The following is a 27651-nucleotide window of genomic DNA, read 5'->3' on the forward strand; positions in this document are numbered from 1 at the left end:
CGGGTCATGATCTCAGGGTCCTGGGATTGAGTCCCGCATCGGGCTCTCTGCTCGGCGGGGAGCCTGCTTCTTCCTCTCTCTCTGCCTGCCCCTCTGCCTACCTGTGATCTCTCTCTGTCAAATGAATAAATAAAATCTTTAAAAAAAAAAAAAAAAGAAATGGGGATCTGGGGGGGGGGCATCCACAAAAAGGTAGGGCTCTGGGGATGAAATCACGGGAAACGTAACTTAGCATAATGTAATGGGTTGAAAAAGGAAGAAGAGTCAGTGGAGGGGACCGGGAAGGGTCTAAGAGCTCCAGGTTATAGGAGAAAAGAGATGTATTCTAGAACATGTGAGGGATACTATTGTGAGGATCAGATGGGATGGTCGAGTGAAAGCACTTTAAACATCTGAAAGTACTGAACAAATATATACTTATGATTTTCATAGTTGCGCAGGTTTAGTCTCTAGGAAAGCCACACTGTGCTGGAAGAGCCAGGCTTCCCGAAGTCTTCCACAAGGGCCCTGCTCCACTGAGCCAAATGGAAACGGGATCTTGTCCTGCCCTGGACTCTCACAGTACTTACAAAGTCGAATTTTGGTGTTTCAACAACTCAAGACACGCTACCTGGGCATAGTCCCATGCCGAAGATGCAGGGGGCGCTTTTCTCTATGACCCCCGCCCCCTCCCTGGAGGAGGTGAACTGAGAAGTAAGGACTGACCCACCTTTGCAGAGGATGCCGTGAGTGGGGCTCAGAAAGGCTAACTGTCTTGAGCCAAGACTGTCAGGTAGTCAAGTGGAGGAACCAGGGTCCCCTGGTGCCAAGTCTTATCGTGCCTTTTCTACTAACACACAACTTGGGACTTGCCCTGTCTGTTCTGATTCCCTTTAAAATCAAGCAAACTAGCAAGGGCACAGCCAAATCTCATTCATCTTGATTTCCTCTGAAGCACCCAGCCAAGGGCATGCCACTTGGTCAATTCTTGTGCTTTTGTTGCTGAAAGTACTTGTGGGCATGAGGGCCTCCCTAGTGGTGAGCGTCTGTGGGCTGCTAAGCTTTGAGGACGTATTTCTAAGGCGGACTGTAACTTAACAACAAAAAGTTCTAAAAACAAATTCTGTACTTGTGAAAGATGCCACCTGGTCTGCCTCAGGGGCTGAAATCCTCTTTTTATGCACCGAGTGGGAACAGCACAGGGAGTGACAAGCTGGCTTTCTTCAAACCACTCCCACCAACAGGCTCAAGCCAAGAAATGGGCCCACACCTTTCGGGAAAAAGAACTGCCCGTTTCACCTCTGGTGTCACTGCTGGAACTGCCAACAGTCTGAGAAGGAGGGAAAGGCAGAGCAGGTTTGGTGCCGGCTCTAATGATGTAACCTCACAAGGCCAGCTTGACTGCCAGGGGAAAAAAGAGGCAACTGGTTTAGGAACTAGGTTTTTTTTTTCCTTCTCTTAAGAGTCAACCAAAGTCTGTTTTGCACAACTGACTACTACCTGTTCTGTTTTGTTTAATGAACTGTACTTAGTGTCCCATTTGGTTTGGGTTCCTTGGAAAACAACGTATAGAGAGCCCGAAATAAGTGTATTTCATAAACATCCCCTGTGCGAGAAGAACGCGCAGTTCTCGGAAGCTTTCCTTTGCAAGCCACACACGTGCACAGTGGGAGACCAGGAAAAACATACATCCAAACACCACAGAGGCGCACAGTAGGGCTCCAGTGTCACCAGAAACACTAGAAACTCTTCCAGGATCCTGGGCAAAGAGACAGACTTCTGAAGTGGGGATTACATTTTAGAGCTTCGTTCATTATAATACACTTGGGAGTTTTCAACCCCGTGTCTCTGACAGATGTTTCCTTTTGTGGGGATTGTCTATTTTGAGGACATTTGGTAACCATGTCCCTAGAAACATTTAGGGTACAATAAATGGATCCTTCTTCCCACATGTGAAGACAAAACCCAAAGTAGCCTTTTCCCATTTCTGAGACTAGTTAGTGTTAGCATAATATTCCTGCCCACTGCATGGACAAGTTGGGGCAGAGGGACATAGCCAGACTGAAATGAGGTATTTCCCAGGCTCAAGACACCTTTCCGTGCCCACGGAGAACAGACAGAGAGAATGCATCTTTTCTTGCCAATTTTCACCTAATGTGGATCAGGCCATTGATGCATATTACCGTTGACCCACATTGATCAGGCCTGGACCCCTGCCTGTCAAATGCACTGCATGGGGCTTGGAACTTCCTAGAAAGAGCCATAGCAAAAGCCAAAAAGAGTACAAGCTTAGCACAAGCGTCTGGCCATGGCTTTGGGCGTGGCCACATGGGATGCTTTCCCCATGACTCCTGAAAGCACTCTCCAAGTCTGAGTCAATAATCAATGCTTGGATGGCTCGGAGTTGACAGGATAGTATGAAACACAGAAAACTAGTGAGACTTTAACACAGTATCAAAGACCAGTACCAATTTGCCTCATTCAGTTCTTAAAATCTATCCTATGACCTTGGCCTTACTGAAACGACATTACCTCCATTCTACACACTGAACTCTGCATGAGTTAACCAAAGATATTAATAACTTTAGTAACTATTCAAGCCTTAGAAAGTTATATACGACAATCTGACCACTTGCCATTTTAACCTCTTCTTCTGAAACCTTATTTTTAAAACTCTACTCAAGGATATAAGAACTTTTGGCAGTTTTCACTGGTACTACAAAGACAGTTCTACTAAGCGAATCTCTATCAACCAGGAAAAACGTTAAGACTCTCAATGCAGCATTTTCCAGTTTTCTTCTAAGAATTATGTATTGACCCAGAATACTGCCAACCAGGCTCCCATTCCCCCTGCACTACATTTCTGCAAGACATTAACAAAATGAAAAGACTTGTTCCTGCCCTTGAGTAGTCTGCAATTTAGTAAAAGATGGGAAAACAAATATGCATCGCTAACTAAATCTGTGATGAGCAGATTCTAACTGATACAAATTCAGTATTGTAAGAGTTCACAGGATGGCCAGAGAAGGCAGCCCAATGGTGCTCAGGAGAAATGGTAGAGACAGGATTTAGAAAGGTCTATTCCAACAGGAAAAGGGTGTTAGGGAAGGCATTGCACACGGGGGTGATAGCTTTAGCAAAGGCACATGGGCAAGGGCACACAAGGAAATTAAGAAACGTTCAAGTGATGGTGTCTGGCTGAATGACAAGCTAGTGGAGGGAAGAGCATTAGAAACTGATCTGGAAAAGTAAGATGCGGCCAGTTTGTAACATAAAAAAAGAGGGAGGACATGCAGGAAAGCTAGATTTTAGAAGAAATAACTTTTCAAATATAACCTTCACTGATAATTTGTCACATCACATCTCAGATTTTTAGAGGGAGAAATATTTTATTAGCAAGTTTATTTGCAAACTAGGTGCAGTAACTTCCAAGTAAAATAACGTGGGTGCTGGGAAAATCATTTTTCCAAGTTGGCAAATTCCTATCTGCAGCTTAACTAATATATTATTACCTACATCTTGCGATGGTTTCATTGAGATCCCTCTTTCCTCATCACCAACATACCTTCCTGATTTATCACATATGTACAGAGTGACTACTTAGAACTAGTATCTGCTCTCCCATTTACCCATCCTTGCTTTTTCTGCCCCAGCTTGTCCTAACCACTCACTCCCTCACGCATTCTTCTCCTATGAACGCCATCAATAATGACAACACGTACAGCTCCCACTTGCCATAGTGTCAGGCACTGCAATTAATGCCTTAAGAACAGTGTTTAATAAAATCCTCAAAATATCACTATAAAATAGGTAATACTAGCCCTATTTTGAAGCAAGTTCAAAGATGTTAAATATTTTACCAACTGTTAAGTGGCAGCACCCTGGGCTAGGCCCTCTTGGCAGGACCGAGAGATCTGGCCTATTTACATCATATTGCCTCCAACATTCTTTGGCATCTTTACCAATATGGGTTAGTATTTTCAATTAAAAATGAAAACATTCAGTGAATGCCTGCTACTGTAAAACCCGTCCCAGGTGCTCACAGAGGTATACAAATAAATAAGAGAATGCCTATAGATTACTGGCGCCCCTAGTCACCCATATGGGACAATGAACACCTATGTCTTCTTCCAGTGTGGAAGACAGTATGTCCATGATTCACAAAGTTGAACAACTAGGGCCAGAGGGAGTAAAAATGATTCAGGATATGAATGTTGGATGGTGACCACATCTCACAGACAGAAATCAGCCAACCCTGACTGAGATTTTGAATCGCATATTTCAATCAGAATCTGTAAAAACTCTGTCTGCCGATGAAAAATCTGTCCTGTCAGAAGCTCCCAACCAAATCTGCTTACAATCTATTTTCAATGAACCTCAGCTTCCTTTGAAGTAGAATAAGCTTCTGAAGCATTTCAGCCAACAATAAGCACATTGCGAGGCTAGCCCCCGTAAAATTCATCACCAACGAGTCAAGGTACTAGGTTAAAACACAAATGTGGCATCAAACTGCTTGTACCCCAGAGCCTGAAAGTCATGTACAACTAGAGAGCACTATTTAGACACAAAAGAGAAATTCAAATGTGTCATCTTTTTAAGCTATCTGCTTTTTAATATCACCATTACTAACTTCAGAATAAGTTTTTGCTAATATTTTCAGGAGACTAGTTACATTTTTACAAATAACTATAATACTTACAGAAATATAAGACATTGGCTAGGACGCTGCTGAGCAGTCCTCTTTAGGCTATAACCATATGTACCCAGGGAACATTTGGAAGGAGTCGTAATTTCGGATTCCGCCTGCCTACTCATCCCTCTCTACAAAGGTACGGAATTCATATCACAAGTTGCACAACTAAGACTCATCCAAAGACTGCAGTGGCAAATACTAACTGCATTTACTCTGCAATCTAAACTCCTGGTACAACTCATTTTTAAGAAAATGAAAGTCAATGAGGAGAAATCACTCTAAGAGTTCAAGAGTGGCCAAAGAATTAGCAAGATATGTTTGGCTAACAAGGCGAAACACCAGGCCACATAAAACTAATGACGTTGATACTCACTGTTCAATTCGGGGTGACAAGTATAGCTTGGGATACACCTGAGTGGCTTCGGTGTCCTCAAAACTGACAGAAAGGAGAGCCACGTCTTCTCCAGGGTCTTCATTTACATCCTTAAGCAGGGAGTGGAAAACAAAATATCGTTAGTACCTGCTCTCCTAACATCTTTCCGGTGCTGAGCTCACAGCCCACTGGCATCAAGGCTAGAGCGTGCCAGGCACCTGGGTTTGAAGTTAGCAGCTCTGCGTATCCTTTGCCACTGCGTATCCACTCCCTAGAGTGATGGCTGTCCAACTCTCTGACCAGAGCTGACCACTGTGAGGAGAAGACTCCCACCTATCTTGTTTGTTCCGACATTCCAAGGGGGGAAAAGTGAATTTGGCAACAAACAAGAATTAGTCAAAAGCCTAATTAACAAATTGCCGTAAACATGTTGCTAATGATGTATGTCATGTCATAATTTTTATAATATATATAAATGACTTATGATTTTCTTTTTATAGGAAGAATAGGAATTATGAACATGATCTATATCATAAGACAACCACAAAATCTCAAAATACCCAGTAATTTTATTATATATACCTTGATAGGATGTTATAAGTTACTTAAATAGCAAAAATCCCCAAGAAACATATCGCTACGAACTGTGCCACGGTACAAGCAAATGGCAAGGGGTTATGTACACATCGACTTTGCAAAATAACTGTGCATGGTTCATAGATGAACCACAAGACATACATATCTTAAAAGCCTGGTTATAAGAATACTATGAGACAAAAACACTGTTGATCCAAATACATACAAAAAAACATTGAGAGGTTAACAACCCACAATAAACTGAACTGGTAATGATAAAGCTAAACGTCCTGTAATTTATAATTTAAAAGCAAGGATAGTGATAACCAAATGTCATAACCAACTTAAGCCAACACTGATGAAATGTCCTGAGTCAAAACTGGGATTTATAGGTTCACGATTACTGCCAAGCACTGAATATTTGCCAGACTCCTGAATAAAATACTGAATTAGCATAAATTCTAGTAGCGTAATGGTTTTACTTTGTGAATACCAGATTTTAGTAACCCTTAATCATTTTACTTTTGGTTGGTAGTGGCTCTAAGTCGAATATGAATTTTTTGAAAACTTAACAGGACTGCACATCTTTCACCCATAAGGACTGGTAAGAACTGGCCTATATTTCTGGATTGGTTCACAGGTCCTCTGGAGGCCCCACTTGCCATCCTAGGAGGGTTCCAATCTAGACTTTAAGAATCACTGCCCACACGTGCTGAGAACCACAGAATACGCGGTCCTCATTTCTGTCTGAAACTAACCTCACCCCTTCCTTTCCCGTATCGTGGGAAGCTGGCCATCACACTCATCCAGCTCAGCTCTGACATCATCCTCATTCTGCCTTCTATTGTGCCTACAGGATGCACGTGTGGCAAGTACACAAAGGGGCAAGAACCAGAAGTCTTTTCCATCTTAAAAAATAAAAACTTTAAAGAGGCACCTGGGTGGCTCAGTCAGTTAAGCATCTGCCTTCGGCTCAGGTCATGATCCTGGGGTCGTGGGATCGAGTCCCGCATCAGGCTCTGTGGGGAGCTCAGTGAGGGGTCTGCTTCTCCTTCTCCCTCTGCCTCTGCTGCTCCCCCTGCTCATGTGCACACACACTCTCTCATAAATAAATAAAATCTTTAAAACATAAAAAATAAAATAAAAATTCTAAAAGGAAAGAAAAGAATCATGTCGGTCTCTATACCACATTCTCTCTCACCTCTCTCCTCTCCTTCACAGACTGCTTGAAAAGTTGTCTGCACTGCCCGTCTCTATTCCCTTCCTTCCCATTATCCCTTAGCACAGGAGAATGGCCTTCTGACCCCACTAGGCCATCGGGATTGCCCTCCCCCAGGCATCCATAAAACACAGCAAAGCCCTCTCTGTGCTTATCTTAACTGATCTCTGAACAGTATTTGACATGGATAATCTCTTTCCTCTGGAAATACTCTCAGTTTCCCGCTTCTAGGAAGCAACACTCTCCTGATCCTCTGTCTCTGGAACCACATCCCCCCTCTCTTTGCAGCTTTGTGATTTTTTATGCTTTTACTTCTCAATTATTTTTTGGTGTTACATGACAAAATTTAGGCTTGTTGTAACAAGTGAAGCCGTACAGAAGTTTATAAGAAAAGCTCTTCCGCCCTCCCCCCCACACTTTTAAAGGTAACCAATATTAACTGTGTACAGAGCCTCAAACAGCTTTCTCTATGCTCATAAACACATACACTCACTTGCATATAAATAGCTCTTTAACCTTTTGTTTTGTTTTCCTTAATGGAATTGTATTATACATATCACCCTACCGATTGCTTCCTAAATAGCCACATAATATTCCATGCCATGGATTTTTTTTTTTTTTTTAACCATTCCCCTAGCAACAGACATTCGGGTTGTCTGCAGTTCTTAGCCATTTGATAGTATTACATTAAATGTGCGCATAGAAAGGATATATGTGTATCCTTTCTTAGTGGGACTTATATTTTCGAATTGCGAGCTAACATGGACCTTGTTGGATCAAAGGTTATGAACATTTTACATTTTAATAGCTTAAGATTATTTTTCTAAAAATTTTACAGCAATTACATTCAGACTCCTGAATTTGCATCAGGAGAGAGCACCTGCTTCGGCTCCCCCTGAATAACTTGATAAGGCTAGCTGTTGTCACTCTGCAGTTTAATGCTGGCGGTCTGACTGCTGGAAAACGGTGTCTCAGGTGAGATTCAGTGACTAAAGGCGAGCCACGTTTTACTTGCTTACTGGTCATCTCTGCTGTCACTTCTCTGATCAAATCCTTCGTGCTAAAGCTTCTTGGACTTTTTTGCTCTTGTTGTTTATTGGGCTTTATTAACCCTAGCTATCACATATGTTATTAATATTTTCTCTCAGTCCAATTTTTGGCTTTTTACTTTGTCTAGGGACTCTTCTGACAACACAGAAAATTTAGATTTCTACAGACTTAAATCTGGTCAATAACTCTGAGGTTCTTTCTTTCCCTACCACTTCCTCTAACATTTTATTTTTACATGTAGATTTTTAATACCTCTGGAATGTGTTTTTAGGTAGTATGATTTAGGAAATATATAAGAGAAGGACCTTAGTACAGTGCCTGGAACACAAAAATTGCTCCATGTTTGCTGAGTGAGTACAACAGTAAACAAATTAATGCTAATTTCTAACCTTTATTCTCCTTACCTAGTGCTTTTCAGGAACCTGCTTTACAAAAGTTGCTTCAGCAGTGGTATCTGGAAACTCAGTACTGACTCCTTGCTCCTGCCTCCCATAATATACCAAGGTCCCTAGAACTAATGGATTCAAAAGGAGAGTCAAGACTGGGAACCTGAGTTTATCTATCATTTCTTGCTCTTTGACAGATGATAAAGTATTCAACCTTGAATGTTCCTTTCTGTAAAATGAGGATGGAAATGTTAAAAAACACTTAGATCTCAACAAATAGAAACTATGTAATTCCATAACACACCTCCAAGATTAAAGCTGAGTTTGAAAGTACTCACATTCAGAGAGACAAATTCATTTTATGATCTAAGTATATAAGTGGTCTTCTTTAGAGTCAGATTGGTCACCTTAAAGTAAGATAATAAAAAAAGAACTAACAATGATTTTCAGATACCTTCCCCCAAGTGACTGAGTTTCCTTGTTAAAGGTCAAGGCTCTGAATACAAGTCACAAAACCTGGTTAAAAACAAAAACAACAATCAGAGAAAGACAATTATCATATGATCTTCCTGATATGAAGAATTTGAGAGGCAACGTGGGGGGTTTGAGGGGTAGGGAAGGAAAAAATGAAACAAGATGGGATCGGGAGGGAGACAAACCATAAGAGACTCTTAACCTCACAAAACAAACTGAGGGTTGCTGGGAGGAGGGGGGTCTGGAGAGGGTGGTTGGGTTTTGGACATTGGGGAGGGTATGTGCTATGGTGAGTGTGTGAAGTGTGCAAACCTGGCGATTCACAGACCTGTACCCCTGGGGCTAAAAATACATTATATGTTAATAAAAAATAAAAAATTTAAAAAAAAAAGAAAACACCAAAGATACATATTCAGAAAAAAACAAAAACACTGCAAAAAAACTAGAGGCCACTGAAAATCTTTTTAATTAGTAGCTTCACTCCATATAGCTATGGATATTTTATTATAATTATCTCCCTTTCCTACTTTTTAACTTCTCATTTCACTGCTATTTAAGCAAAGAAAAGAAATGCTCAGAGACAGTCCTCTAAACAAACGGAATGACCCTGGTTTATATAATCAACATTTATCATCTGGCATCCTGCAAAGAGTACATGAAACATTAGTCTGAATAGGCAAAGAGCTGTTTCCAGGAGTTCCTTTTATGAACTACTTTTAATAAAATCTACTTGCTTTTGGTGTGACACATGAGTTTCCCCTGAATTGGTATTTGATTCCTAATGGATACCTAAGTTTGACTTTGAGTGCTTAAATAAGCCCAAAGAGTTCCAAAAATACAAATCCACACAGTACTGTTTCCAGTTTCTGCAACTCTAACAGGCTTGTACATGTGTTCCTTCCCATCTGGGGAATTATAAAAGAAGCTCTTGTACTGTGGTTCTTAGAAGCTAACATTACAGATGATTATTGTAACCACTAATGGCAACATTTGGAAAGCAGGGGGAGGTTCTAGTGTAGTAGGGGACATTTAAAAATGCACAAGTATACATTTTCAAGGCTTTCTATCTGTACCATCTAAAAGTGCAGCAGGCTAAAATGGGGGGAAAGATGTCGAATCTGCTGAAACAAAAAAAGAGTATTGCCTCCTACCTTTACAAAGGCGTACCAGGCACTGACATACATATGGCAAAGCAAATATGGCCATGATATTTTGCTGAGATTCAACAATGATTTGGGCTCAGCACTTGGCTATAGAACAGCAAGGGGTTCCTACGGCTTGTAGTCAATATTCACTTATTCATTATATATAGTGAATACAGTGGTGAGTTCCTTGCAGGCTGGGCGCTCTTCCTGTTTGTTTTTGTATACCCAACGTCTGAAAAGCACGTATATGGCAAACTGGTTGGGAGAAAAAAAAGAAAACTGAATTAATGCAGGAAAGACTATAAGAATGAGTAAACGATGGAGTTAAGTAGAAAGTACTTTCAGTTAGAAAGACTCTTAATACTTATTTCATTCTTCCTTAAATCTATGACTACTTAAGATTTTGTTAAAGAAAACTCAAGTCTGAACCACATATAAGCAAAAGACGCACCTACTACTAAGAGTTAACATTCCGGATAGGTCATAACGGCTTATTCATGTAACTATTCTCAATTGGGGCTCTTTACAAATATCAAAAGGGTGCAGGAAAAAACAATGATTAGCCTTGGAAACAAAAGTAAACACAAGCACAATTTATCATTATGCTGTACCCCTTTGATATGCTAATTCCAAGTAAGGCTAGCAGCCATTAAACAAGCCCCTATATGTTGAATGTTGAATGTCAATATAGGTACAAACTACCAATTAACTACTGCTGATAGACATGAGCTGAACAATAAATATTACAAACTACAGGTCACGTAAGAAGGCTGTAAAAAAGCCACTGTATTCCTCAATTCAAAAGGCTTAAAACAAAGCTGTAATCATTACTAGCAAAACCAGTTCGTAGACAAAAGGACTATAAAGAAGCCACCATACAGTAGGTCAAATCAGATAAGAACCATTTTGAGTTACACTTAAATGGTATTAAACGAGACCCACTACTGATCACAAGTCTCAGAGTGACTAAAAACTAGGTTTCAGTAAGCACCTCATACAAGAGCTATCAGTTTTTGAAAAACTGTAAGCGAATTAAAAATTTTCAAAACAGATTCTTTATTTTTAAATACTAAGTGAGATTCGTACTTTAGAGGCCCCAATGTTTTGATACTATGGATTCATCACCAAATTACATAAATCTAGACTTTTCAAAGTCAAGTTTCTTCAAGTAGGAGAACAAGACTCTCGGAGCGCTACCATTCATTCATGCATTTAACAAAGTAAGTAAAATATACACAGCATGTTACAAATGTTATGGAGTAAAATTAAGGCAGAGAAAGGGGAAAAGGAGTAAGGAGGGAATGGAAGATTAAAGAGAGTGGTGACGGATGGTTTATGGATGCAACAATGGACTCTCATTAAGACAGGAGACTCAGGATAGAAACATCTCCATGTGTTGTCTATCAACAGAAACAGCCCAATCAAAATTGGGTTTGGATTCTATTGGCATTAAGACATGACAATGAATATGCCAGAAATGGAATTAAATTTAAGCAAGAGAAAGACCGAAGAACAAGGAAAATGATGTACATAAGACCTTAGTCTCACTGCTAAGGGGTCTCTGTCCAGTAAAGACACTGGTCATTTTGGAAATCAGGTCACTTCCTTGTCACCAAAGTCCTGGGAAACGTACAAGTGCCAGGGAAAGCAATAGTCAGAAAGCAAAACAAATCCAAGGGTAAGGACACTGAGCCAAATAGAAGAGGGAGAGAAGTAAGTGGGTGCCATGTCTGCCTCTTCTGCCTTTCGTGTGGCTCCTAACCCTGAGCCTCCTCCTTTCCATGCAGAAGGGGGTGGAGCACAGGGGGAGGGGTTCCAAAAGCCTAGTTATAGCCTATGTCCACCAAATACTGAGTTCTCTGCTGAAAACTCCTTTGATATTTTGATATCTCTGATGAAGGAAGCATTTAAGAGAGTTACTTCTGATTTGGTTTCTCCAAATGGAAATAGGAGTAAAAAGAATCTCCCAGCCTAGTCTAGTCAAACGGGACCATTCCCTATATATTTTATCAGACCTTGACTTAACACTTTGACACTAGTCATCTCCTTATCAAAAAGCTCTTTCTCTCCTTTTAATTAACATGGTTTTAATTTCTTTAACTCTCATTGTAAATTCACTTGCTCCATTAAGATTCCTTTCAACTGCAATGTAACCTATGCCCACCCTTGGCAGTTCTCAGCATGTTCTCCCTGAATTTCCCTCGCTGTTTAAGCAGTATGCAGTTTATATTCCAAATAGATTGTGAATTTCTTAAAGGTAGGGTAGAGATCTCCTACTTCCTATTATGCCTAATAATAAGAACTGATATTTATTCACTGTTTACTCAGCAGTCATTTTGCTTAGTGCTTGTATGCATTATCTCACATAATTATCGTAATAACCTTAAAAGGTAGGTACTATTATTATATATTTGCAAATAAAGAAACTGAGAGACATTAAAATGTTAAATATGAGTTCTGAAACCATGTATATTGGCTTTGAACCTGGACTCTTACCCACAATGCTATGCCCCCTCGCATGCTGCTGGGCACAAAGAATGGACTCAGTATCAATGCCCAGAAAAAGGCATAAAAACCTTGAAAACCCATATGCAATAAAGATACCTGAGATTTATTATACACTTACTTGTTCTTCATTTAGTTTCTAAATCGTGTATGTTCCAAAAGACTATGAACATCTTAAGGAAACATTATTCCCTTTGTACCCAAGTAGACAACCTGGCCTACACCAGGCACATAATGGGTATTTAAAACAAGTTAAGAAGTATATGCTTTATGTGTTTTAATGTTTACTTTTTATTTTTTATTATTTCGTAAGGATTTTATTTATTTATTTGAGAGAGTGAGCACGTGCAAGCAGGGGAAGCGGCAGGCGGGGGGCCAAGGAGACTCCCCGCCAAGTGGGGAGCCCGATGCGGGACTCAATCTCAGGACCCTGGGATCATGACCGGAGCCAAAGTCAGACACTTAGCCCACTGAGCCGCCCAGGTGCCCCTACTGTTTTTTTGTTTTTTTGGTTTGTTTTTTTTTTTTGGGGGGGGGAACTGTAGAACAAGAAATTAAAATCCTAAAGAGTATAAAGACTAAAAGCTATAAAGGTCACTATGCCAAATAAATTGTATTCATTTGATGTCTTCCAACAGACCCAGTATAGAAGGAAGGATGGCTTCTCTAAGAACACCGCAGAGGCCTGTGGAGTTCTAAGCCATAATATCAACCTTCCTTCAATTACGTCTGGTTAGGCACATTCTATGATTAACTAACTATACTCAGTGAAAATAGACAGAGCTGATTGTCAGGTCAGGAAAGGGAAGCTGCAATGTTCTTGAAATAGCCAGCTCTTCGAGGGTGAGTCCAGGACACCGGGATAGAGCTGTTGTCACCTACCCATGCTTTCTCAAAGGGACATCTTGAGTTCATTACTACTAGATGTCATGATGCACTATGGGGTTAGAGTTTTTTCCTAATTTATATCTTGCTTATTATTTTCATAAACAAAGACCATTTCATTGCTTTCGCTTATGCAGGAATCAGCTTGCGAAGCTGTACTTACCCTTAACATGTTGGTTATAGCTTCTGTTTATAAAGCTAAAGTGAAACACATGTTGTACAAATAAACTCTGGGAGAAAAAAACCCTGGCTCTTTTAAAATAATGATCAAGATCTCACTGGTCAAATCCTGTCCCCTCAGTTATCATACCTAGCAGATGTAGCCTTGCCATCCACCAGCTTTCTCTGACTAGTCACAGCACTGTCACTCTAAAAGGCATGTGAAATGGAGCCTTTTTCCAGCAAAGGCCCGGGGGAAGGGAGAATCTCTGCCGTACAGCCAACGTCCTCACTAGAAGCAAAGGATTTCTCCTTGCCTCTACCTCTTTCTCTACTCGCCCACATTTTTAGAGAAAGAATGTGGAATATGGGATTTCCTCTGTTGTCCTAACAATTGCGTTCTTAATGAGTCCAATGAGGAGCTGAGCTTATTGAAATAAACATCCATTTCTGCAACTCTTTTACAAATCATACTGAACCACATCTTCAGATATCCTCTGTGCTGTGATTTTGCAAGAACCTACTGATACAAATCTTGTGCCAGACTTTTAAACCAACAGCAAGTTTCACTCAAGCAAGTGTGGAACAAATATGAACACCACTGACCACATCCCCTGTACGTCTCCATAACTTAAAGAAAAGGGAGATACTGCTTTTACATAAATAGTTTATAACCCTCTTGATTAGCGAAAGGAGCACAGAGGTAAAATGGTAATGGATATAATGGACACCTGGGACAAGGCTTGCCTGGCACCTTCTCTTCTCCTGGGAAGCCCCTCTCTCCTCCAGACCCAACACTCGTGCTCCTGATCAAGCTGCCTGTTCCTAGCCCCTCCAGTCCTTTCCTCAGGATCTGTGAACTTGTGAGCCAAGGGCAGGCCAGTCCCTGTGCAGAGGCAAAGGAAAGTGTCAGCAGTCATATTCCCCATACATGGAAGGGGTGAGGCTCCAGTGGGGAGAGAAGAAAACCAACACGTGGAGAGAAGTGGGGACGAATGAGAAGAGAGTCTTGGCACAGGATTCACACCCCCTTGGTTCCCAGGCTCTTGGTCCAGCTGTGTCCTGTTCCTGCTGTGGTTTGGCTCCTCAATCTTCTCCCAGCTTTGGGAAGCTCATAAATCGCCCTATCTCCTTAAGCCAGTTTGAAGTGGTTTCCCTTTACTTATAACTAACATTTTCTCTTGTAAATGATTAAACTAATATAGATGATCACCATGGCAAATCTACAGAATTAAGTGCTAAAATGAGACTTTCACCCCTGGGTTAGTGGCATCCCCGTTACACACTACGGAATGCTGGGCCCCAATGGGAACCCAAGAAGGACTTTGAGGACAAGGCGAAGTGGCATGCCCCGAAAGCACCAGAAGCAAGCTCTGCTGGAACAATCTGTAGGCAGCCCCAGGCTCCGGCTACAGCCAGGCTACTTCTTTGGGCTCCCTGCTTCTCATCCTGATGGATATCAGCCCATCCCGAGTCGTGGATGAAACACTTTGCACTCTGCTCTAAACCCCCTAGACCTTGCCAGTGAGCAGAAAGGCATCAGCCGTGCCAATCCTAAGGGCAGAAAATCCATAGCAGCATGCCATTTGAACACATGAAGTGTTGTGCAAGTTTGTCAGGCAACTTAAAAACTGCATAAAAATGGTGAGTTTTTACTGATAGAAATAAAAATTTTTTGCAGTGAGTTTACATGTTTTCGTTTTTTCCCTATGATGGGCTAAGTGTAGACATTACGGAAAGCAACAGGTGTCCACAGCTTTGGTAAATGTATGGGAAAGCGCCAAGCACAGAAGCACGCATGAAGAAGGTGCTCAGTAAATGTCACTTTCACTTTTCTTCCTCCTTCCAGACTCTTGGCCTGACAGCATTTCCATGACCATGCTAGTCTTCCTACTACTAAAGCTACCCCTACCCCTTCCTCTCCAAGTTGCTTTGAGTTACAGGGTTTAGAGATTCTTCCCAGGTGGTTCTGCGAGTGAGGACAGAAGGAAAAGGCGCCATACAAGTGCGTAACACCTTGCACCCACCCACCTGGCAAGTCACTTGGCTCAAACTGCCCCGTGCCCATGGCAACTAGGCAATCAGTTACTTCCAAGTTCTTTCAGCCACCTGGCACCACACCCTCATTAACTGAAGACAATCGCAAACCACAGGTGTTAAAACAGAGAACGGAGCCTACCAGCAACCCTCTCCTTGAAGGAACCAGAGTTCTGATTTGTACATTGGTGTTATCTACAGAACCTAAAGGGCAGAGAGGAGCTCTGAAAAACACTCGGAAAAAGCTCGGCCTCTGGAACTGGCTGGAAGAAAGGCTCAGTGCAGAAGATGAGCTAGGAGAAGCAGAGAAAATACTGCACCTTTCTCCGGACCTCTGAATCCACCGGCATGTACAACGGCCTGCGTTCAAGCCCCTCCAAGCTGTCTTCCCCCACCCCGTTGACACGCACTGACTGCGGCAGGTGCCCACACTCCATGCCCTCTCTACTCTGCCTTTCAATCCTGAATGCCTTTCTCTAACCCCCCAATCTCCCAACTTTACATATTCCTTCCAGTCCCATTTGGGCGCCATGTCCTGCCATGAGACTTCTTGACTCCACTCTCTGATGCAAAAGTTTCTCCACTGAAATCCTACCGGTCTTCAGCCACACCCTTTATATGGTAACATGTGATGGTTTCTTTTGTATTTTAAATTTGTATTTTGTATTTACTTAGCTATGTCCTCTTATTATCTGATCGAGTTCTTTTAAGAGCAATTCCCAGTGCCTAGCATGGTGCCTACCACAAAAATAGACACCCAATAAATATTTATGAACAAATGTATGAATATATGTATGAAAGAAAACTACTTGTGCTTGCCAGTGAACTACTGATCCAAACATGGGTTACCCCAAGTGGATTTCCCTAGTAGAAAAAGCCTATGTAGATTATTAACTTGACTTTCCAATATTAATCAGTGGGAGTACACTTGGGCAGAATGAGCCACTGACCCCTGGGTTCAGACCACCCCAGGAATAAGAGGAAAATTCAAGTTCAAACACTTAACAGAGAGATCAAACCCTGCAGAACAGAAAAGCAAGAAAAATCTCTTTGGCATTTCCTAATAAACTTCCAACAATACACCATGTGCTATCATTAAGCCAATACTCATTTATGACGTACCTAGCAGGTACAGACACTTCGAAAAACACAGTAAGGAGAAAAAAAAAGAATTGCAAGAAAATTGCAAGATTTAGTTCTCCAACTCAAAGGGGCAGATAGATGTTAACACACGAAGCTAAGAGAAGTTTTTCCTTCTCCTTCCATAAGAGATCCTGTAAGGGAGTGTGTGATTAATCATCAAAAGTCCTGTAAGGAAAGGCTGAAAACCTCATCAGTTGTTTCTGTGCATTGAGAATATCCATCAGACTCTTTCCTGGCATGAGCCTCTTACATGAGAGGAGATACAGAAAACAGGAAAGTAATGGGTAAACCATGAGAAAAAATGCACAACTTATCAAAGCGGTAAAAGGCAGGGAAAGAGGTTTTGGCTTTCCTAGCCATTACCCAGGGAAGACAGTCGGACCTCTTCCACATCTCTGACTACCTAGTTCAAAATGCACAGAGATGGGGGCCAGTACCAGGCTGGCGATGCAGCTTCACAGGTGTGAGTGGCAGCACCTGAAGCCTAGACGAGCAGAACCTTGTTACTCAGACCAAGAGGATCAGTTTCACCCCAAGATACTAAACTTCCTAGGTGACTTCTTTATTTTTTATTTAAATAAAAACTTTGTTTTTTACATTTAAATTCAATTTATTAACATATAGTGTATTATTAGTGTCAGAGGTAGAGGTCTGTGATTCAACAGTTGTTGAATCAGTTGAACAGTTGTTGAACACCCAGTGCTCGTTACATCACGTGCCCTCCTTAAGTCTTCTCCTGGGAAGCCCCTCTCTATTCCGGACCCAACATTTAGTGCTCCTGATCAAGCTGCCTGTTCCTAGCCCCTCCAGTCCTTTCCTCAGGATCTGTGAACTTGCGAGTTCACAGTTACCCCAGTTACTGGGGAATGGACAACCCACAGCTGTCCATTGGGTTGTCCATTCCCGAGTTACCCCAGTCCACCACCTCCCTCCCCTCCAGCAACCCTCAGTTTGTTCCTGGTGATTAAGAGTCTCTTACGATTTGTCTCCCTCTCTGATTTTGTCTTGTTTTATTTTTCCCTTCCTTCTCCTAGGATCCTAGGTGATTTCTGTGAATGTTCAAGTCTCAGAAGCACTGGCTTAGAGAGCTGGCACATAAGGAAAAGAAAATGGGTCAAAAGGGGAAGACAGAACTGAAAAAAGAGAGAGCCACCCTGTGACTCAACAGGAGGAGAACTATGATGTTTCCACTGGGCAAGGAGAGTAGAAGTTCTCTTAGACAAATAAAAGTATCTAAGACATCTTCCAAAAACTCACGGTTAAATGGAGGAGAGCACGGTGGTGGGAGCTGAAAAGTTCAAATAGCCTTCTCACCAGCCATGTCCACATCTGTGGGGGAGCAGAGGACATGAGGACAGAGCCGGCACTGCTGGGACTGGCCCCTGGCATCCGTGATGATGGGGAAATGTGCCATAGGTATAATGACACGAGTGAGGGGTAAACAAAATCAGAGAACGTTATAGGTAAAAAGCCCCTTCTCTAAGGCTTCTCTCATCCAGTGGTTATTACTCTGTGTTCCAGAGAGCGAGGGGTCACGTGCAAGTTACAAGTTTATGTCTTAAGAGTGACTACTAATTCTATCTGTTTTTGCATACTGGACCCTCGGAGAAAGACTGTGTTTGTAAAACTGTTGCTAGTATATTAAAAATAAAGTTCGTAACCATTAATTTCAACACCCATACTTCACAGATCTACAGATGGAGAAACTGAGATAAGGGAAGTGATTCGTCTCAAGTGCAGAGCTAATTAGTCACAGGGCCGAAACCAAAGCCCATGACTGCCGATTTCGGGCCTCAATGCTTTTTCTCCACTCCATCATTCTGCTATATCCAAATTTGCTTTGAAAACTCTTTGTCATGTACTAAATGAGCCTGTGTGAATTAAAAAGAACTCTAAGATCCCAAAGAGGAGGGAATTATGAAGAGTGGAAAGATTCATATGGGGAAGAATATGTTATATTAAAAGTTCCCAAAATGTAAAACTGTAAATGTTGGATTTAGCATAACTATTGAGTAGGTGGCTTTGTAAGAACTTTACTAATTATAGAAGTGCCGATGACCAGATTTAGAAGAACTATAAACTGAGTTAGACTTTATCACTGACTTGAGTTAGTGAGGAATATTTCTTTAATTTCTGAACTAATAACAGGTTTACGATAGACCAATTAACATACGTTTACCGTTTTGTGCTTATGAACAGATATTGTGACATTTCACGATGCATAAATGATGATGACAGTACCGAAGCATTCCAGCAAGTTGCAATTCTCCAGGGAAGCTATTAACAGCTTAACATTTCTAGTTCACATTGGAATGTGGATTCAACTTACTGAAAAAAAGTTTTTACTAAATAAGCATGAAAGAAGGCAATTAAAATAGTGGACTAGTTAGGGCTATTAGCTTCTTGGGTTTCTTGGGGTCTATTACTTACTGAATTAAATGTTGGTAATGTACAAGAAAACATGTGCAACCATCCAAAACAGGTTTCGTGAACTATGTTACAAAACAACACAAGAGCAAAAAAACTTTCCAGTTCCTCAACAAACCAAAGCAGGCCTTTCCCCCAAATAAGCCGGGGCTGGACCTGCTGCTGCCTGTGCAGTGTGGACAATGTATGCTGCAGATTTTCAAAAAATTTCTTCTGTCTTCAGTTACTTCCATTTCCCTGCTGTACTGAGTATATCTTTGGGATTGACCTTGGAATTCATTCATTCTGCAAACACGTATTATTGCCCCACTGTGGGTTAGGTGCCACCTAGAAGGCACTAGGGAACACAGGCCCTCAAAACTTTGACAGTCAAGTGGAAAAATAAGGAAGTAAACTGACCATTACGTTAAAACTGTTACAATAAAGGTGTGTTATAAGAGAGGTGAGCACCTCTGGCAGAAAGACAAATGGGTCCTAAAGAGAAGGCAGAACTGGTTGATACATTAAGACTTTTCAAGCAGGAGATGTTTTTGTTGAAAGGAATCCAAGTGATCGAAAGGAGAAAAGAGTAAGAGCATGTGGCACATTCAGGGCATTGTTCAGGGAGACTGAAAGAGTGGAAATATGGAGGAGAGGTCAAAGATAAAGCTGAACAGGTCTGGAGGCCCGATCATCAACAACCCTGTTGCGTGGAAGGCAAATCGCTTGTTTTATTATTGAAGAGGAATGTGAGAAGGGATTAAAAACAGGGTAATGACACAATCAGGTTGTTTTAGAAAGATATTCTAACAGCCTGGAAGGATGGACTGAAGGAGGCAAGGCTGAATGGAGGGTAGGGGGAGAGAGGTCTACAGTGGTTCAGAATAGAGTGAGAAGGACATTCCCAGAAAAGGGCAACTCGGTGCCAGTGTCAGGGCCCAGGCAGAATGAGGAGGGTGCCCACATGGGGGAGTGGCAGCAGCAACAGGAGGCTGGTGACGTACAGGCGGATGGTGACATACAGGCAGATGGATGTAACATATAATATATTAAGGGCTATTAAAAATAATGGGCACTGGATCTATCCCATTCAGAGAAGTCATGAGTATGTATAAAGAGAAAGATAATATAAAAAACTCAGTGTACTCAATCAGAATTGGAGGTACCAGTATGAACATGGTTGCTCATTAGACAGAAAGAGAAAGAATGCTGAACATCAAAATAAATGATAGTAACTGACTACAATGCATTCAATAAAATGGGAAATCACGAGTCCATACTGCTATAAATACACAAATTGAAAGTTTGATGAAAATGGGATATTTATATAATTTCAAAGGACCACCCCACAAAATATGTACCAATACAAAGGGGGGGGGGAAGGAAAGTCAGAGTGAACCTTACAGACCCCACCTGAAACAAGCAGTCCATGTAAGAACATCACCAGTAATGAGTCAAAGTGTGCACCACCTGAGAGGGGGCAATGAGACAGAGACAGAATCACTCCTATGGCATTCCTGTCACAGACACATAGTCAAAACCCAGTCATCACGAAGGGGCATCTGGGTGGCTCAGTAGGCTAAGCATCTGACTCTTGATTTCAGCTCAGGTCATGATCTCAGGGTTGTGAGATGGAGCCCTGCATCAGGCTCTGAGCTAAGCGGGGTGTCTGTTGGAGATGTTTTTCCCTCTGTCCCTGCCCCCCCCCCACCCGCAGCATGCACTCTCTCTCCCTCGCTAATAAATAAATATTTTTTTAAAAATCTAATCACGGGGCGCCTGGGTGGCTCAGTGGGTTAAGCCGCTGCCTTCGGCTCAGGTCATGATCTCAGAGTCCTGGGATCGAGTCCCACATCGGGCTCTCTGCTCAGCAGGGAGCCTGCTTCCCCCCCTCCCATCTGCCTCTCTGCCTACTTGTGATCACTGTCAAATAAATAAAATCTTAAAAAAATATATCAAAAAAAATCTAATCGCGATGGAACACCAGCCAAACCTGAATCAGGAGTCATTTTATGAAGTAACTGGCCTATAATCTTCAAAAATGTTGTAAACGTCAAGGAAAAACTGAGGAACTATCAGAGGCTGAAGAGACGCAGTGACTGACTGTGACGCGTGATTCCAAATGGAATTCTTTTGCTATAGGGAAACCACCAGAACAACTGGTGAAGTGTCAGTGGGGTCTCAGAATGGGATGATAGTTCTAGAGAAATGTTACCTTCCTGATATTTAGGACTGTATTATAATTATGTCAAAGAATGTCCTCATTTATGGGAGATACATGCTAAGTATTTGGAGGCGAAGGGCATCACATCAATAGCTCACTCTGAAATGGTTAAAGAAAAAAGTGCTTTGTACCATTCTTGTATTTCCATTATGAATTTGATACTGTTTCAAAATTAAAAAAAAAAAAGAAAAGAAAAGAAAACAATTGGCAGATAATAAAATCCGACCTGACTATATAAAGACCTTGTTCTCTTAGGAATAAAAGGAAAGAGAGAAGCTGGAATTTTAAATCAGGAACCCATTAAATAATACTTAAAAGTTTAATGGTACATATTTATCCTTAATTGTACAATAAGATGTGCATAATTCTCAAATCATAACAAAAATTACTATTTCCCCCAACACTGCTATTTTAACCAAGTTTAGGAATCTTGCTAGGTTTGTCTATGGCAAACCTGGAATGGCTGGCCTCCACCTGACGCTGGCGCCGAGATTTGATGGCTGAGATAGTCAAACCTAGGTTAGCAGTGCTCCGTAACAGAAAACGGCTTAATAAGGCTTATCTGTGTCTGAGTGCTATATGTATGTATGTATATATATATGTATATCACACCGAAACTGACATCACCAACAACCCTTTAAGACAGATACTGTATCATCTCCATTTTGCACATTTAAATTTTCTAAAAGACATTAAGCAGAATATCCAGAGTCTTCAACTAGTAAAGAGAGCATGAGCACACAAATTCAGTCCTTTCCAGCTCAAAGCCCAGGCTTTTCCCACTGGGATCCCATAGCTCCCGAGGCACATGGCACCACGCCATTCACTGTGGGAGCAGCAAAAAGAATCAGACCCGTTCTCAGAGAACTGACCATTCCTGCCCGCCCCCTTTATGCTGTAATCAGAATCTTCTGCCTCTTACCTCCTGCCGTGACTCTCCCACACACCAGTTCTCATCACAACTGAATAGACCACGTGATGAATTCAGGGACACTATTTATTCTACCTTTTCCCTCATTGAAGAGATACCTCTGGCAATTCTGAAGAGATACGAGTGTGCCTAGAATATGAAGGTCAAAAGGTGCTCTCTTAACGTACCGTGCTAAATCAGCCTTCTGAGTATATAACGACCCCTTTATTAGCTAAAACTGGAGAGGACAAATGACATAGAAGGAGTATAAAGGGAACAGTAATGCTTCTGAAGAACGTGATGCTGGATAGGAAAGCCAAAGACCAACTCAGGAAAACGGCAGGAGTTCTAGCAAGTGAACTGCTTCCGCCCAAACTTTCAATGTTTCACTTGATGGGACAGATGGCCTGAGAAGCCCTCCGAAACCAGAGCCAGGCCCCTGACTAGAAGCAAGGGCACTCCTGCGCTCTGAAGAAGCAGTGGGACCTTGAAGGCTTCAGACATCTCTGGGAGGAGCTGTTTCAGCGATGGTGAAAAAGAAACGACGGGCTCCTCGATGAAAGCAGAGGGAGGAGAGTAAGACGGCAGTTTACTAAGTCAATAATGAATTCTCTCAACCACGATCGTAACACAAAATATGATCTATTGAATATTTCTGTGACTCTGATTTATCCATCTGGAACACTAGCTAGAAGGTCCTGGTAGAATTTTGAGACACTTGTATGTACTGAGTAAATTTTCCCCATACAGCAAATATTCTACAATTAAAGATGTTATATAAGGAACCATATAATTACTTTCAAAGTTTATGGAAAAGGAAAAAGGAAACCCTCTCCATAAAAAAACAAAAGTATAGGCTTGTTTATAGATTACTCAAATTAATGTAACCTAGAAATGATTTTAACACAGAAACTTATAAGAAAACTCAATGCAGTTACGCTTCTTGTCATTAATAATACGTCAGAGAGGGCAGTGGCTTTGGTCTACCTTCAATGGTCTCTCTTAAAAACTGACTGAGCCTATTCCTGGAATTGCTCTAACCTCCCCTAGCATTTCATTCTTTCACACACGGTGATGCACAGGGAATAGTGGTAATATCTGAGACAAGTTAAAGATCCCAAAGTGGAAGACATTGTTTTCCTGCATCCTACCTACTGTAACTAAAAACTGGGAATTTACTGGAATTGAGGATTTATTATGAGTCAGATGGCTGATAGCCTTTCCAACCAAAACATCTGCTCTACAAAGGCACAACTGCTACAATCCACTTCCTCTTGGATCTGGAGAATGACCAAGTCGTAGCTTGGCCCTTTCCTTAAAGACACAGAGACGTGAAACGAGCAATGAAATAAAAGCAGATCTCTACATCACCTTCCAATTCCATATTCCACCACTACTGTCTCTGGTGGAATGAAAATACAATAAAATAAGAGAATTAACATTATGATTTTTGAACATGAAACAATTGCAGTCAGTTCAGTAGAACAACTATGGACGTCATCAGAGTGTTCAAGCTGACAGCCGCACAGCTGAAATGTGTTCATTCTTTGGTAGCTGAGGAAAGAAGGGACACGTGTTGCCCAAACACAGCGGGGAAAAGGGTTCCATTATTCATTCATTCATTTGACAAGTATTTCCTGAGCACTCCTATGCATCCAGCACTATTCTAGGAACAAGCGGTGAACTCCTCTTGGAGCTAACCCTTCAACAGGGCATAACACACAATAAACAAGTCAGCCAATTCAAAGGACTTCAGATTTCCAAAAGTCTATTTATAACCATTGGTGCCAAGATTTGTTCCAGCAACTTCAAGTATAGTTTTGAGGGACCATCCCCTGGAAGAGTTCAATTTCTGGCATTTGTTAAAAATCATAATCCTGGACCCTACCCCTGGAGATTGTGCTTCAGAAAGTGTGGGTGGACCAAGGAAATCTGAGCTTTGTTTTTTTGTTGTTGTTTTGTTTTGTTTTGTTTTAACATATCAGGAGGGGTCTATTCCCCTGGAATACCGATATCCAAACATTTAAAATCATACCCCATCAGGAAACACTGTTTGAGTTCCACATCAAGATGTCTGCATGTATGTCCCTGTAAGCCATATACTGAACTGGGGCGTGAATACAAGTGAACATCATGAAACATCCACCAACAGTAGAAATTCTAAGAGGATGAGATAAAAATAAATGACTACTTTTCCCAATCTGGGTGGCCACCCACACAGGCTACAGCATACCATGTGGGGCACCCCAGGAGGCCTGCAGGTTGCTCGGATGGATGAGTGGGTAGGAGAACCAGAGGGGAGGACCTGGGACTCACAGCCAGCCTGGGAAGGCAGACTTCATCTCAGCCCTCACTCTGCTCCCTAAACTTCTAAAAATATCACTTCTAGCACAGGTGAGAGAATTAGGCAGAGAAGCAGGAGAATTCGAACCATCTCAGGGATGGGAATTTAGGGGACCCTGCCTCATGCTACCTGCCATCACAGACCTGCCAGTTCTTGTTAACACACACTGAATAAAGCATGGAAAAGCCAGACCTGGAGAACATATAGCTTCAGTCCTAGATGTAAGCAGCTGTAACCCTGTTGTGTCAGTCGTCTGAGTCGTGTGTCAATGTGTCTGCAGGGTAAAGCCCAGGTAATGTGGTTTAGTAGAACGATCACAGGCTTTGGAGTTGGGACTAGTAAGAATCGGGGCCCCACTGCTCACTTGCTATGTCAACCTGGTTTGGTAAATCAGTTAAATGAGCTTCTGTTTCCTCAACCATGAAATGGGAAAGGTTATAAAACTATTGTATCAGTAATATGTGTAAAAGGTGGCCACCACTACGGCCATCACCATTGTCATTGCAATCTCAGATCACCTTGAGGTATCTGGCTCAGTGATTTCCTGCTCTTGATGCCCACGGAGCCTGGCCCATTTCCCCGGAAATGATGCCCGTCCATTGCTGTCTCTGTGCGTGAACTCTTTGCTGGCAGATCCTGACTTGTCTATGCAGAATCGGTTTCTCATTTGGTCCCTCCTGTGATAAATGAGTGGCACCACAACTGCCACACACCTCCCACCCCTTAGAACCCACACCCTGCTTGGTAGGGCCTCTGCACAGGCCCTGGACTTTGAATTCAAAGTCACAGACCAACAGCCATCATCTGCCCTTTCATTTGGCAACTAACTTCCTGGCTGTTTTCCTGAAGGGCATAAAAATCCCAACAGGTATATATAATAGCTTTTCTGTTCCAGAAACCATCTCCTCTCCAGCATGTTCTTGTGCTTCCTATTAGTACTATCCAAATAGTTACACGACGTGAAATCATCTGAGTTTGAAGACCAGAAGGCAATACTAAAATGATGACTCCTGACTGCAGGAGTGGCCATATATATACCTCCAAAGGGGATGTTTTCAAGCAATAGGACTTTTCTCTCTCTTTTTTTTTTTTTACATAATTTGGCAAGCATCTTTATGTGAATGATAACTAATTGGGTTTTTAAAAGTCAGGCAGCCATCTTAAGGAAATCAGTCCTCCTACAAAAGATGTCCCAAATGTCTAGATTACTGAGGAAAGAAAAAAAAAGTCAAGACTCTCTCTGAGGGGCACCTGGGTGGCTCAGTCAGTTAAGCATCTGACTCTTGATTTCGGTTCAGGTCATGATCTCTGGGTCATGGGATTGAGCCCCTGCATCAGGCTCCTCGCTCAATGGGGAGTCTGCTTGAGAGTCTCCCTCTCTTTCCCTCTGCCCCTCTCCCTGCTTGCTCTCTATTTCTCTCAAAATAAAGAAATAAATCTTAAAAAAAAAAAAGAATCTCTCTGAAAGAATCTTTACAAAGAGCAAAGAAGCCACAGAAAACTAAAATTAGAAAGGGCAAAAAATAAAACTAAGAGCAGAAGAAACATAACAAACAAGCTAAGCACCTGCAACCAGCCCCGAAGAGAGAAAAACCTGTATTATTAAATCAGAACTGTTAGTTGGAAAATAGGTTTTTCTTTTAATTAGGGCATTATAAATTTTAGTTATATGCTAATAAGTTTAGTTATTAAATGGACACAGATAAAAATTCAAAATTACAAGAGAATAAAAGAGAAGTATCAAGAAATAGTAAACTTAAATGAATAACTTACAACAAAAAGAAAAGTTATTTTATTAAGAATTACTGTTTTGGGGGCACCTGAGTGGCTCAGTGGGTTAAAGCCTCTGCTTTCGGCTCAGGTCATGATCCCAGGGTCCTGGGATAGAGCCCCGCATCGGGCTCTCTGCTCAGCGGGGAGCCTGCTTCCCTTCCTCTCTCTCTCTGCCTGCTTCTCTGCCTGCTTGTGATCTCTGTCTGTCAAATAAATAAATAAAATCTTAAAAAAAAAAAAGAATTACTGTTTTTAAAAAATGCCTATAGCCAGTGAGTTTGTTGTAGAATGTTTCTAACCTTTCCAAAAATAGGTAAGAATGTTGTGCTTTTCAAAATACTTCATTAGGCTAATATAATTTTATTTTCCATAAACACACAAGACATTCACAAAGGTGTGTGTGTGTTTTTTTAAGATCTTTTATTTTTAAGAAATCTCCACACCCAACATGGGGCTCGAACCCCCAACCCGGAGATCAGGAGTCACACGCTCCACTGACTGAGCCAACCAGGTGGCCCTAAGTATGGCTCTAATAACTAAATAAAAATCTTATTAAATAAAATACAAGACCACATTGAAATAATTTTTCAAAATGAACCAGCAGAATTTATACCTGCACTGCATGACTGGACACAGGGAAAACAATATAATTCATCACATAAAGAAGAGAAGTAGTAAGGATCACATTATTGTTGCAGTAAATGCTCACAGAAAACGAAAATACCCATTGTACGCCCCCTGGCAATGCAAACACTACCGCCAGGTTGTCAGGCTCTCTCAAAGAGGCCTCAGGAGTGTGGTTTATGGTCTTAGTGAGACATCTGAGCTCGGGAACACTTCTGTTTGCACACCAACTGCAAAGCCATTGCCCAAGGGTAAGTGACATACAACCAAAATGCTAACTCATTAGTTCACTATGGGAAATTAATTAGGTATTAAAATTATTCTAAGTTCATATGGTTAGTGCATTCTTTCCCACAATATCAGTCTATTACTTTTAATTACAAATCACAGTCACAGGGAATGGAATACTCCAAGCCCCTAAGATCAGTGTGTTCGTTCTCTTTCTCTGAAGAAGACCTGTGTGGGTTGTTAGGTGAGCAAGGGCTCAGAAGAAGGGGGTTAGAGGAACTGCATTTTAATAAAGGCTGATACACCAATCTCACTCTTGGGAGAACCTGGTAATTGGGACCAATGGGGATGACAAGAGTACTTACATCTGAGCTACATTCTCTTGTATCCATCTCCACTTTCAGGTTATTCAAACTGTGGATTATTCAAATTCAAAGTTACCCATCCTTTATTCTGGGTAATGCTGGAATAGTTACTACCAAACTTTAACTCTACAACATTCTTTTTTTCCCATTCTT

The 27651-nt window shown here is 41.5% G+C and overlaps 1 protein-coding gene across 2 annotated transcripts in view; it reads right to left on the reverse strand.

Moving 5' to 3' along the window:
• Positions 1 to 27651, reverse strand: part of BABAM2 (BRISC and BRCA1 A complex member 2) — a 401322-nt gene that overhangs the window by 172388 nt on the left and 201283 nt on the right. For both annotated transcript variants that reach the window (XM_080812666.1, XM_080812665.1), the window contains exon 7: positions 5046 to 5155. In XM_080812666.1, coding sequence (XP_080668792.1) covers positions 5046 to 5155 — 110 coding nt within the window. The remainder of the gene's footprint in view (positions 1 to 5045; positions 5156 to 27651) is intronic.

The sequence above is a fragment of the Martes martes genome (genome assembly GCF_963455335.1).
Source record: "Martes martes genome assembly, chromosome: 9".
Taxonomy (NCBI): Eukaryota; Metazoa; Chordata; class Mammalia; order Carnivora; family Mustelidae; genus Martes; species Martes martes.